The 12,229-nt window shown below is 39.5% G+C and overlaps 1 protein-coding gene across 1 annotated transcript in view; it reads left to right on the forward strand.

Moving 5' to 3' along the window:
- SAR1B (secretion associated Ras related GTPase 1B) overlaps positions 1–8,734 on the forward strand; it is a 25,202-nt gene extending 16,468 nt beyond the window's left edge. Inside the window, exons 4-7 of the mRNA XM_039242305.1 lie at positions 558–623; positions 2,115–2,218; positions 3,404–3,535; positions 3,951–8,734. Of these exons, the coding sequence (XP_039098236.1) occupies positions 558–623; positions 2,115–2,218; positions 3,404–3,535; positions 3,951–4,067 (419 nt within the window). The 3' untranslated portion in view covers positions 4,068–8,734. The remainder of the gene's footprint in view (positions 1–557; positions 624–2,114; positions 2,219–3,403; positions 3,536–3,950) is intronic.
- The last annotated feature ends 3,495 nt before the right edge of the window (positions 8,735–12,229 follow it).

Raw genomic sequence — 12,229 nt, forward strand, 5'->3', positions numbered from 1 at the left:
AAAAAAAAAAAAAAGTGAATTACAGAAAAAATTATTTTTTTCCTGATTGCAACAGTTCACAATTGAATTGAATTCACAGCAAATAATTACCTGAATAGATAATATTTTCAGGAGAACTAGAGAAGGAAAAACAAGTAAATGTTGGGTTTGTGGTGGATAGTGAATACTAGATTATTACCATTACTTGTGTTATATTGTCATTATAAACTGGAGTATATCTAATTACAACAAATTATTTTTTTATTTATTTTGAAAGAGATGAAGAAAACACAAATGGGGGGAGGAACAGAGAAAGATAGGGAGAGAGAGAATCCCAAGCAGGCTCAGCGCAGAGCCTAATGTGGGGCTAGAACCCATGAACTGTGAGACCATGACCTGAGCCGAAATCAAAAGACACTTAAGCGACTGAGCCACCCAGGCGCCTCAACAAATTCTTTTATAAATTCCTAAATGTTTGATTTGAACTTATTTGCAGTTAAAGTAAACCTAATTAGCAATATCTACCATGAATAGAATCTGATTTTCTTGTTGTAAAAATATTTTGTATTATTATTTAGCTTCCGAAGAACTAACCATTGCCGGCATGACTTTTACAACTTTTGATCTGGGTGGACATGTTCAAGGTAAGATTCTATGACTCTTGTAAATAGCTTTATTTTAGCATAATAAAAATGTGGCCGTTATTTTCTAGTGCATGAAATCTCATTCTATTCAAGAAAGGCCAGAGTAGACTTAAAATTTTAAAATTATTACCCCCAGATAAGCTTTAAAGCAAAGTGATTTTTATGATACCCCTGGTCAATTTAAATCTGAATTGCTTTTGGTGTAAAGCATGTAAACAAAATTTAGCCTCTGTTGTCTGCTCCAGTCTACGTCTCACTGATTGTCACAATCACATTATGATGACGTTACTGCTGTGCATTAAAAACTTGCTGAGTGACCTGCAAATAAAAACCAAGCTCGTTGACCTGACATCGAGGATCTGTGTGATCTGATCCCACTTTATTTTTTGTCTTTATTTTCCGCTGCTCCCTTTCCTATTCTCTTTACTCCAACCAAACCAAACCCCTTGGTGTTCTCCCACCTCTATGTTTTTAATTCACACCACCCCCATCTGCACATGAGTAACCCACCTTCAGGGCCCAGTTTAAGTGTGGCTGCCACCCCTGAGAAGCCACTCTCACCTGTGAGTGCTGTCCATAGTACTTCCATGGCGCTTAGTGCATCTGTGTAAACGTCTACAAGTTTGGAAAAGACTATGTTATCTCTTCTACTAAACTTTCTGGAAATAAAATCCATTTTTTTATGTCCCCCAAAAGACATGGCAGTACCGAGCACGTGGTAATTCATAAATAATGAGTATTATTGGTGGGCATTCTAAAAACCTCTTAGGACAAACAGTTGAAAAGATTTTGAGTGGTTGTGGCTAGTGAATGCACATTTTGAGACATAATAATTGTTTGAAATATATATGAAGTACTTTCCAGAATATAATAGTTAGAGAGAATTGGAACCTAATGGAGTTTGTCTGAGACTTAATGTCTGTATTGTTTTTAAGATATGTCATAAAACTGAAGTCAGAAAAAGTTGCTTACTCATAAGACACCCCTAAATCTTTTTTTTAAACCATCATGGAAAAAATTACCTTAATGGTGTCATCGACTTTAGTTAATTTCTGTTACATAGTTAGCTTTTATTATTTTAACAAATCTGTACCCAATACTGATTTCCTTCTGACATTGACTACAGATTTATCATTGGCCAAAAAACTGATAAACTAGAAATGTCAAAAAATGAATACCACATATAAAAATTGTAGCAGTCATCCAGTGAACTTCATGTGCATCATTGTCCATCGGTAGCAAATATTAATTCCCCTTCTCACATGGGAAAATTGGGACAGAGTGAAATATTTGACTTGCTCACATCAAGGAAAGCCCTCCTTGGTCTTCTGGAAAGATTTGGCAACACCAGGTTAAAGATTAACTTGATTACATAGTGAAGTAGTAGCATCTAAGGAATAATAAAACTGGGTATCTTGTTGGACTCTTCCATCAAACCATCTGCTAGGTTTGACCAGCAAATAAAATCTAACTCCTGATTGTTTTTGTTAGCTCGAAGAGTGTGGAAAAACTACCTTCCTGCTATCAATGGCATTGTATTTCTGGTGGATTGTGCAGACCATGAAAGGCTGTTAGAATCAAAAGAAGAACTTGATGTAAGTTAACTGAAACTAAACATAGTTGAATCGTTCTGGTAAGCTTAAGGAAATAGGTTGGAGATCGAAGTATCAGAGTGCAGCTTCTATGCAGCCTCTGCTACAACTCCTGGCAGTTTGTGGAGCTCAGTGATTACTAGGAAGGCAGGGACAATAGCTTAGAAGAATTGTAGCTGTGGAGGAAGTGCTAACACAGACATTCTTCCCGAAGACCTAAGCTCACTTTGTGCAGTGTGCCTTGTATTTTATTTCAAGTCTGCAACATACCTGGAGTGGCTTGGTCTTGAGTCCCAGTTCATGCTAGTATGCCGTTTGCTTTGGGAATTGTCCGGAACCTGGAAATGGTATAACATACTATCTTTGTCACCACTTCCAGGAGTGAGCAGGTCATGTGTAGCCATTTCTCCCCTCTCCCAGGTCAGATGCTCCCTGAAGAGATTCATGAACAGCAGGGAAGGCCAGGGCTAGATATGGGACCACAGAGAAAGCAGTTGCATGATTTGACCTGACCGTGCCTCTTCCCATAGCAGGCAAATAAATAATTGTTCATGTGGAAAAGTCCAGGTAGGTCCTGTGGTCATGGAACAGGGTCAGGGAATTCCTGACTACTTACCTTGTGCCAGGCACGTGGATGTTAAGTCGTTTAATTTTCAAATCAACTCCGTAAGGTAGGTGCTACTATTCCAAATTCTCTTTGAACTTCACTGAGGCTTATTTATCCAAGATCTCACAATTCATAACGAGCAGAACTAAAATTGAAACCAGTTCTGCCACCTTCAAGGTGTTCATTTTGGTACCTTAGTGATTCACAGAGTCAGTAGAGTTGAGCATTTACAGAAGGAGCTTTAAGGAAACAGAGGAATTGAGCTAATGCTTTCATTGAGCTTCCTTTATTTTTGTTATATTTTATTATTAAAGATTTTATTTTTTTAAGTGATCCCTACACCCAAGGTGTGGCTCGAACTCAAAACCCCGAGATTAAGAGTCACATGCTCTACTAACTGAGCCACTTAGTTGCCTCTGAGCTCACTTTCAAATACAGGAAAAGTTTGCCAAACAAAGTTGACAAAACTGACATGCTACGATAATGAGTCCTTGGTATTCATTTGGGGTCCTGCCATAATGAGCCCTTTAGACGATTTCATATCAACATCTTGTCTTTCATTTTGTTTTGTTTTGTTTCAGTCACTAATGACAGATGAAACCATTGCTAACGTGCCAATACTGATTCTTGGGAATAAGATTGACAGACCTGAAGCCATCAGTGAAGAGAGGTTGCGAGAGATGTTTGGTTTATATGGTCAGACAACAGGAAAGGTAAATAAAATAATTTTTTTGGATAAGTGTGAATATTTCATTTGATAGCCTAAGTATCTTTTAACTTCATGTTTTAGTTTTATCTACTGAAACAGTGTATTCCGATACTAGTGCTAATAGTAATCTTGGTTATTATTAGCCCAACTGGTGGCCTGCCTTTTTTTTTTTTTTTTTTTTTTTTTGAGGTATAATTGACCTGTAACATTAGTTTCTAAACTGTCATTTCTACATTTTGGTCTTTTTAAATATCCTCATGGGTTTTCTTTCTACCAGTGAATGAAACCTTTTCCTGGTAATAACAAAAATGTCAAAGCTCATGCTTATGGGAAACATAATTAAGCCGCAATTCTGCTATAAAGTGGAGGTTTTCTTTCCTAAAGGAGTCATTCACCATAATGTCTGTCTTCCCTTCTAGGGCAGTGTATCTCTGAAAGAACTGAACGCCCGACCCTTAGAAGTTTTCATGTGCAGTGTGCTTAAAAGGCAAGGTTACGGCGAAGGTTTCCGCTGGATGGCCCAGTACATTGATTAACGACGACCCACATCGGTTCCAGGTCTCACCATTCAGGCCTACTCAGAGATTTGCTCACTCAACTTGCATAACTTGAATTCAATAGACTTTTGTTGGTTAGAAAACAGATGTTTTTTAGATTATTAATATTATATCAAGTTAATTTGAGTGCAAATTAAAAACCAATTCAATGTAAGTTTGAATATCACAATGTTAGCTTTCTAATTCCATAAAAATTAGTTTTTACAGTTTATAATCTGCCATTACCCCGAGCGCCATTTGTAAAGAACTTTCCAGCAGTACATTTGAAGCACTTTTTAACAATGTGAAACTACAAATATAAACCATATCTAAAAGCTCATCGTGTTAAATTTTTATGTACTATTTTGGAACTAGTTTTTAAATTTTGATTATATGTCCACCTCTCTTAAGTATATAGTTAATAATTAGCTTATTGATGATTGCATGATGCCTTACAGTTTTCAATATTTTTTCGTATGCAAACGTCATGCAATAAAACAACCCCTAATGTTTGGCATCTGTTGGGCAGATGTTTCATTTTAATATGTCGTATCCAGCTAGTATGCTCTAAAAATTGTGAGTAATGTCATACATAGGAGGAAGCTGTGGGGAAAGAAGAATGCTTCAGAATTTTTAGAAGTGTTTAAGTCCTTAGAGGCTTTTGCGTTTACCAGGAGACAGGTTGTGTTCAGTTGCACCTTATACCACATTTATCTCTGAATCATGTGTATTTTTAACAGTAATGCTACCGTTAGTAGTGCTGATGGGGCCCATGTCCTAGTTGCCGTGGGATCGGCCTTCTGAAGAAAAGCACACCTTCCGGTACAACACAAGGTTAATCTGGGGTATGACAGGCCCTATGGCTCCATTCTAGTCTAATTCTGAAGCTTCCAAACTTCTTGGTGCCCAGTTTGGTGATTTGTGCCTTTTCACCAAAAGCAGTGACAGGCACCAGGCTCCCCATGTCTAGAGGTACTCCCCAGTCCCTTTACATAATGGTATTCTCAGGGCGGGCCACAAGCAGGATCTTGCATGTAGTTTCATTGTGGAGGCCTGCAGGTGCAAGGAAAAAGAAAGCCTCTTCCACTTCAGTTGTCAGAGATGAGTGGGGACTCTGGGCCTATGCTATAGCTCTTCTACATTGTTTGGCACATTTTATTTCTCAGTAGAAATAAATGAATGCTTGTATTTAATTTTCATTTATATTAATTGCTTTCCGCTCTTTATAGCACAGAGGCTTTTGTTTTTAGAGGTAGTTCTTGCGGTACGATAGTGTCTGCAAGTCTGATAAACTTAATAGCAAAATTTTAGTTAGCTTTTTAAATCACTTTAATTTTCTAACTGAGGTTCCCCCCCCCGAGATTCTCATCTTACTGAAATAAGCTGAAAGTGCCAAATATGTATTTTTAAAGACTCCCAAACTTAAGATAGTCCTTTTTTGGTTATAAACCAAGATTTTATAGTCTATTTAACCAGTCTCCTTGAGAATAGATTGCTCCAGTTCCATCAAGAATAATTTTAATATCTTTTCCAAATCATGTATTATAGTCCTTTTTTGTCATCAATAGGATAACATATGAGGTAGATAGATGAGGATTGGGGAATATGACTGGAAGGAGTGACCAGATAACTAAACCAACAAGATCATTCGACACATTTGGTTTTAGTAATTTGGCTCTTCCATTTCACTCTAAGCTTCCTTCCAAAAGAAAAAGACAAGTTTCTTCCCTGCTTTGAATCATCAGTGGCACCATGGGAAAAGTACAAAGTACTGTTGGCTTATTCTGCCACCTGTGTACTTTGAGGGGTGCATGGGTGGCTCGTTGAGTAGAGCATGTGACTCTTGATCTCTGGGTTGTGGGTTCAAGCCCCATGTTGGGTGTAGAGCTTGCTTAAATAATTTAGTAAATAGAGTACTCAACTTCAGGTGTCCTGACTAAACAAAAGGAGGCCTTATTAAAAGTAAATGCCTCTCATTTTTGGTATCTGTCTTCAGCACCAACAAGGATAGGCCTTTTCTTCAAGTATTTCCTTATATTGTGTTACTGAAGTCAGTTACCTGTATCATAAACCGGTATAAAGGAAAAAGCTTACTGGTTTCTCTAAAGAGGAAAAATGCTTTCCGGTACCAGATAATCTTGTCCCAGAATTCTAATTCTAGTTCTGACACTGGGATCAAAGAAATAAGTCACTTTGTGGACCACAGCTCAACTGTGGGTATTTTTCCATTAATGTAAGATTCTTATGGTATGAACATCCAGAAATGAAGTTGCGCTTGGCAGCACCCAGCTTTCCTGCAGCTCCAGGGAGATGGGCCTGCAGAGGCTCCAAGCCATTGGGCTTAACCCTCTCCCTCTTCCAGCTCCTCACACTGCTCCCCTTCAAGAGAAGCAAATTAAGAGAAGGGCAAAAAACAGAAGCACATGGGGAAACCTGTACTGTGCATGTGTCTGTGCAAGTGGGCCCACCTGTGGAGTATTCCGGGGACATAGGTTACTGTTGTACCTTACACTGTAAGGTGTGAAGTGTAATTGTTAACACTGACATGTACAAGATTGAATTCCATAGAAATGAGGCACTGCTCAAAAGAGGTTTTAAAATCTAAAACTCTACAAGACTCTAAAATACTCTCAGCCCACTTTTTCATTAGTGAAATTCTGAACCCCATACCTGCTTCAGTGACTGCTGTTAATTATGTGTTCAAATAGCTTTTTAAATTTATTCCAGTTTGTCTTTCTCTCTTATTTTTAGAATGGAGATCCCAGCATTTTCAAAAATTGGGGCAAAACATTTTCTAAAGTATATGAAAAAATATTCTTCACCATTGGCTTGACTGACCCAGTATCTTTGAGTGCCAAAGACGTATGAATTCAGATACTGCCTACATAGATGTCAATTTTAGTTTCATATGTACAGATTTAATGTGGTTTACAGTGTTGTTTCTTGTTAGTTTCCAGTGGGCTCACACTTCTTTACAGTGCTTTCCAGAACGTCAGCTACTTATAAATCATTAACATAGGGTAACAGCCACAATAGTGTTGGTTGCCTTCTGCAAAATGACTTTATCAGCCACATTCAAAACCCAGCATTTTCACAAGTTCCATCGTTAAAAGAAGAATTCTAGTTGGTAGGATTTGAGAGTTTCAGGAGAAAGGTTTACTGCTCTGAAGCTGCACTGGTTGGGACTCAGTGCAGCATTTCAGTCTTAATAGTCACGTGATGAAAGTTTGCAAGGCTTTACTGCCACCTATGTTTTGACCGGTGTACAATGAGAATAGCTAATGTCAGGTGAACTCTTTCAAGGTATCTTGTGCTCATTTTATTTAGAGTATACTGTTTGGATCCCTTTACACCTAGGTAAAAGTTGGTGAAGCTACAAAAAAACCTCCAAGAAAGCATGAAAAAAATAGAGGTTGGCAAATATAAATTCCTTAATGCAAAATTAACAGAGGATTAAATGTTTTCTATAAACATTTTTTTGTTGTCAGTGTAAGAGTTCAGAAAACACTATCAGTTGAGGTCTAAATACTCAAAACTACATGGTGATTCTTCCATCGCTGTTCTTTTGAAATGCAACTTAGTGCTTTTAAACACAACAACAACAAGAAGCAATCAAGAATTAATGGGTCTTAGAATATGGGACTGTGCCTCTGTATAAAGTGATAGGGATTTTGTTAAACACCAGGTCTCTGCTCCTGACCCTGGAACCCTCCCCCCTCACACACGCACACACCATACCTGCAGCAGGGAATCTGCGGGGCCTGGTGAAGATGCAGTTCTGAACCGGCGAATTTTTGTCCTCGTCCTTTAGAACATTAAATAACTAATGCATTTAATACCACTGATAGATTGTTCAGGGCTTTGACCTCACTTTTAAATAGAATCAAAACTAATTCAAGTAGAGTCAGCAAATTTATCCGAGATAAACTTTGTTTCAGGAGTGTCCCCAACCAAATAGATTTTAGGGTAGAATTTTGCGTGATTTCACAGAGAAGTATTTTTAGAAAAGCTGTACTGGAGTGGCTGAATTCTTCAGCATACATCTTAAATGGGGAAGGGAGGATTTAACTTCAGTTTTAGATATTTCAGGGGGTGACACAGGGGGGTGATAGTTCTACAGCTTTTGACATACAAGTTGCCTTTGGAATTGTGGTCATTATCAAGCGTAAAGATTCACATCACAATGGCCAACTTCACGTGGGTTTCTCTGTTCCCTGGTGCTGCTCCTAACCTGAACTCATCATCAGCTGTCATGCTGAGGCCAGAGCGCTCAGGGTGAATGTCGTCAGGTTCCTTAAAAGTGATCAAAGTGTTTTCCATGGTGAGGCCTTCAGTATTTGACTGAATGCAGAGTATGTTGAAGTGGTAAGTCAGTGAGAAGTTTTTCATCACTAACCTTGTTTGCACTTTTGTACACCACTGCTTGCACTAGCATCTCAGTGTGAACTTTAACAATGGTTTTATAGTGTATACAGATTGTTAAGCATAATTTATATAAAGATGTTTGTTTACCTTTATGTATTTTACAAAGAACAGCTGCAGTAGATAGCTAAATGTTCTTGAATTTTGTTTGTATGTTATTTTGATTATGTTCTATTATCATTCACCCCCTATGAATTTGAGTGTCGGGAATAGAAAAATAAAATGCTAACCTGGTCTTTGAAAAACTTGAGTGTCAAGTTCCATTTTTATCATCCAGCAGTCATTTTGATTTTGCTCATTAGAAATTTCTTGGACTTTGAAATTAATGACGATAATAGAACATTCCCTTCATACAAAGTCTCGAGAATCCGCTAAGTACCAAAGCCTAATTTGCCTGCAAACCACTTCCGGGCAGACGGGAGTAGGACTGATACAACGTTGACTCCACTGATGTGTGAAAAACAGGGCAACCAGTTGGTTTTATCTACATCAAGGTGCTCTAGTGCTAGTAAGCACCAGAATCTCCTGGGAAGCTTTGATTTTTTTTTTTTTTTTTAAAGTAAACTCTGCCCCCAGTGTGGGGCTCAAACTCACAACCCCAAGATCAAGAGTTCCATGCTCAGGGTGCCGGGATGGCTCAATCGGTTAAGCGGCCAACTCCTGATTTTGGCGCAGGTCAGGATCTCATTGTTCGAGAGACTGAGCCCTTGTGTCCGGGTCTGCGCTGACAGCTTGGGATTCTCTTTTCCTCTCTCTCTGCCCCTCCCTTACATGGGCGCATGAGCATGCGCGCTCTCTCTCAATAAACTTAAAAAGTTTAAAACACTAACAACGTGCTGAATGACAAGCTTTGAGCGAGCTCTTTTAACAAAAGCAATCACAGTTCTATTATGAGGGGATCCATCAAATACAGATTTACCTATGGACTCAAATTATTCGCATTCATTTTTTCTATCAAGAAGATAGAAATAGTGCAATGAAGGAGCAAATGCTAAGAAAATAAAGCTAAGTTTATTTAGCTTGCTTATCTTCAACTAGACTAATATTTATATATATTTTTTTAAATTTCTAAACTTTTTAAAAAAAACTTTATTTATTTTGAAAGAGAGAGAGCACAAATGGTGGAAGGGCAGAGAGAGAGAATCCCAAGCAGGCTCTGCAATGACAGAGCCTGACTCAGGGGTCAAACTCACAAACCATAAGATCGTAACTTGAGCCCAAGAGACCAATGAACTGAGCCACCCAGGTGCCCCCCACCTTTTTTTTTTTTTTCTTTTTGAGAGCTTGAGCAGGGGAGGAGCAGAGAGAGAAACAGGATTCAAAGTGGGCTCCATGTCAACAGCAGAGAACCCAACTTGGAGCTCAAACCCACAGACCATAGACGGTCATGATATGACTGCACCACCCAGGCTCTCCTAGACTGGTATTTGTACTAAAGGTACAAGTAATCCGAGAATCACAGCCCCTGCATAATGTGAAAGACACCTTGTTTGGGAATAGGGCACCTTCCTAGGAAGGAACATAAATGTAAATGAAGCCCTTTGGGTGGTGGCCACCATCCTTCTGATTCAAAGGTGAGTCGGTGCTGGGTGGCTCAGTCGGTTAAGCCTCTGACTCTTGATTTTGGTTCAGGTCATGATCTCATAGTTCATGGGAGTTTGAGCCCTGCGTTGGGCTCTGTGCTGACAGTGGGGAGCCTGCTTGGGATTCTCTCTGCCTTCCTCTCCGCCCCTCCCCAGCTCGCATGCATGCATTCTCTCTCTCTCTCAATAAATAAATAAATAAACTTGAAAAAAATAAAGGTAAGGCATTGCTTAAAAACCTAGTAACTAAAAACAAGTCCGAAAGCTGTAAAACAAAGGTCCTAAGCAGGGCCCTACTTCTGTGGCATTCCTTATACAGGGTTCAGCTGGGGATTCAGTTCATTAACCAAGCTCAGGGCCTGTATTTGCAAAGCCTCTTACTACAGCTTATTTACTATTAGACATCAGGGATGCCTAGGTGGCTCAGTCAGTTCAGCGCCTAACTTTTGCTTTCTGCTCAGGTCATGATCTCATGGTTTGTGGGATGGAGCTCCGTGTGGGGCTCTATAACAGCATGGAGCTTGCTTGCAATTCTCCCTCTCCCTCTGCCTATGCCCCTTCCCTGTGTATGCACACATGCGTACTCTTTCTCTCTCGAAATAAACAAAAAAAAAAAATTAGACATCAAGGGGACGCCTGGCTGGCTCAGTCCAAGAGCATGTGATTCTTGATCTTGGGGATAGAAGTTCGAGCCCTGTCTTGGGTGCAGAGATTACTTAAACTAAAGAAAGAAGGGCACCGGGGTGGCTTAGTCGGTTAAGCATCTGGCTCTTGGTTTCAGCTTCGGTCATGATCTCAAGGTTCATGGATTTGAGCCCCACATTGGACTGAGCATGGAGCCTGCTTGGGATTCTCTCTTCCTCTCTCTCAAAATAAGTAAATTTAAAAATAAAAAATTAGACATCAGGGATCAATAATTTTCTGGCTATTACTTAGTAAAAAAGTCACCCTTGCTTGAGATATGGATTTTGATGTGGGGCACTATAATAAATGTTTATTAAAGTCACTGAGTTCAGTGATGGCAATATGTCACTTCAAACAAGCTCTTTAGGTTGCAAAAATGAAGTGAAGGGCTTTCTTTCTTGACTGTATTGCAAGGGCTTGGGTTAAGGGGTAAAAACATTCCTCCAGTTAAAAGTAAAAAAGAGGGGGCACCTGGGTAGTCAGTTGGTTGAGAGTCTGACTTCAGCTCAGGTCATGATCTCACAGCTCATGGGTTCAAGCCCTGCATCTGGCCCTGTGCTGACAGCTCGGAGCCCGAAGCCTGCTTTGGATTCTATGTCTAGGTCTCCCTCTGTGCTCCCCCCACCCCCACACCGACCTCCACTCACACTGTCTCTCTCAAAAATAAACATTAAAAAAATTTTTTTAATAAAAAATAAAAGTAAAAAACAGGAAGAAATCATTAGAGGTGAAGTTCAGGAGGACAAGGAGAAAGCAAAAAGGAACTAAAGGTGAAACTCAGTAGTGGAACTGTAGTCCCATTTCATCTGGGATGAGCAAGATTTCAGAACCTACAAAGCTTACAAACATTACCAATTGACAGCACCATTTTTAGGGTTCTCCCAGCCTTTGGGTTGGGTTGAAGTCTGTCTAGACCTACCTCTTGATTGGGAAGCCATCCCAGATTAACTGCAGTTTGGAGAAAAACAAGTTGACTTACCTATTCTAGGGACTTTGTTTAAAAAAAAATTGGGGGCACCTGGGTGGCTCAGTCAGTTGAGCCTGCAACTTCGGCTCAGGTCATGATCTCAGTTCCTGGGTTTAAGCCCCACATCGGGTTCTCTGCTGGCGGCAAAGAGCCTGCTTCCGATCCTCTGTCCCCCTCTCTCTGCCTTTCCCCTACTTGCCCTCTCTCAAAAAATAAACATTTAATGAAAAAAAAAAAAAAAGGAAGTGTAGTTGACTGACATACGATGTGGTATTAGTTTCAGGTATAGAACATAAGGATTTGACAATTCTATACACGATTTCATGCTCACCACAGATTAGTGTGGTCACCATCTGTCACTATACAACATTATCACGGTATTATTGACTATATTCACTATGCTGTACTTTTCATCTCTGTGATGTAAGTATTTTATAACTGGAAGTTTTTACCTCTTAATCCACTTTATGCCCCACACCTGGCCCACTAAAAGAGCCCTCCTGCCT

This window comes from Hyaena hyaena, unplaced genomic scaffold, assembly GCF_003009895.1.
Source record: "Hyaena hyaena isolate Hyena2069 unplaced genomic scaffold, ASM300989v1 scaffold_214, whole genome shotgun sequence".
Taxonomy (NCBI): Eukaryota; Metazoa; Chordata; class Mammalia; order Carnivora; family Hyaenidae; genus Hyaena; species Hyaena hyaena.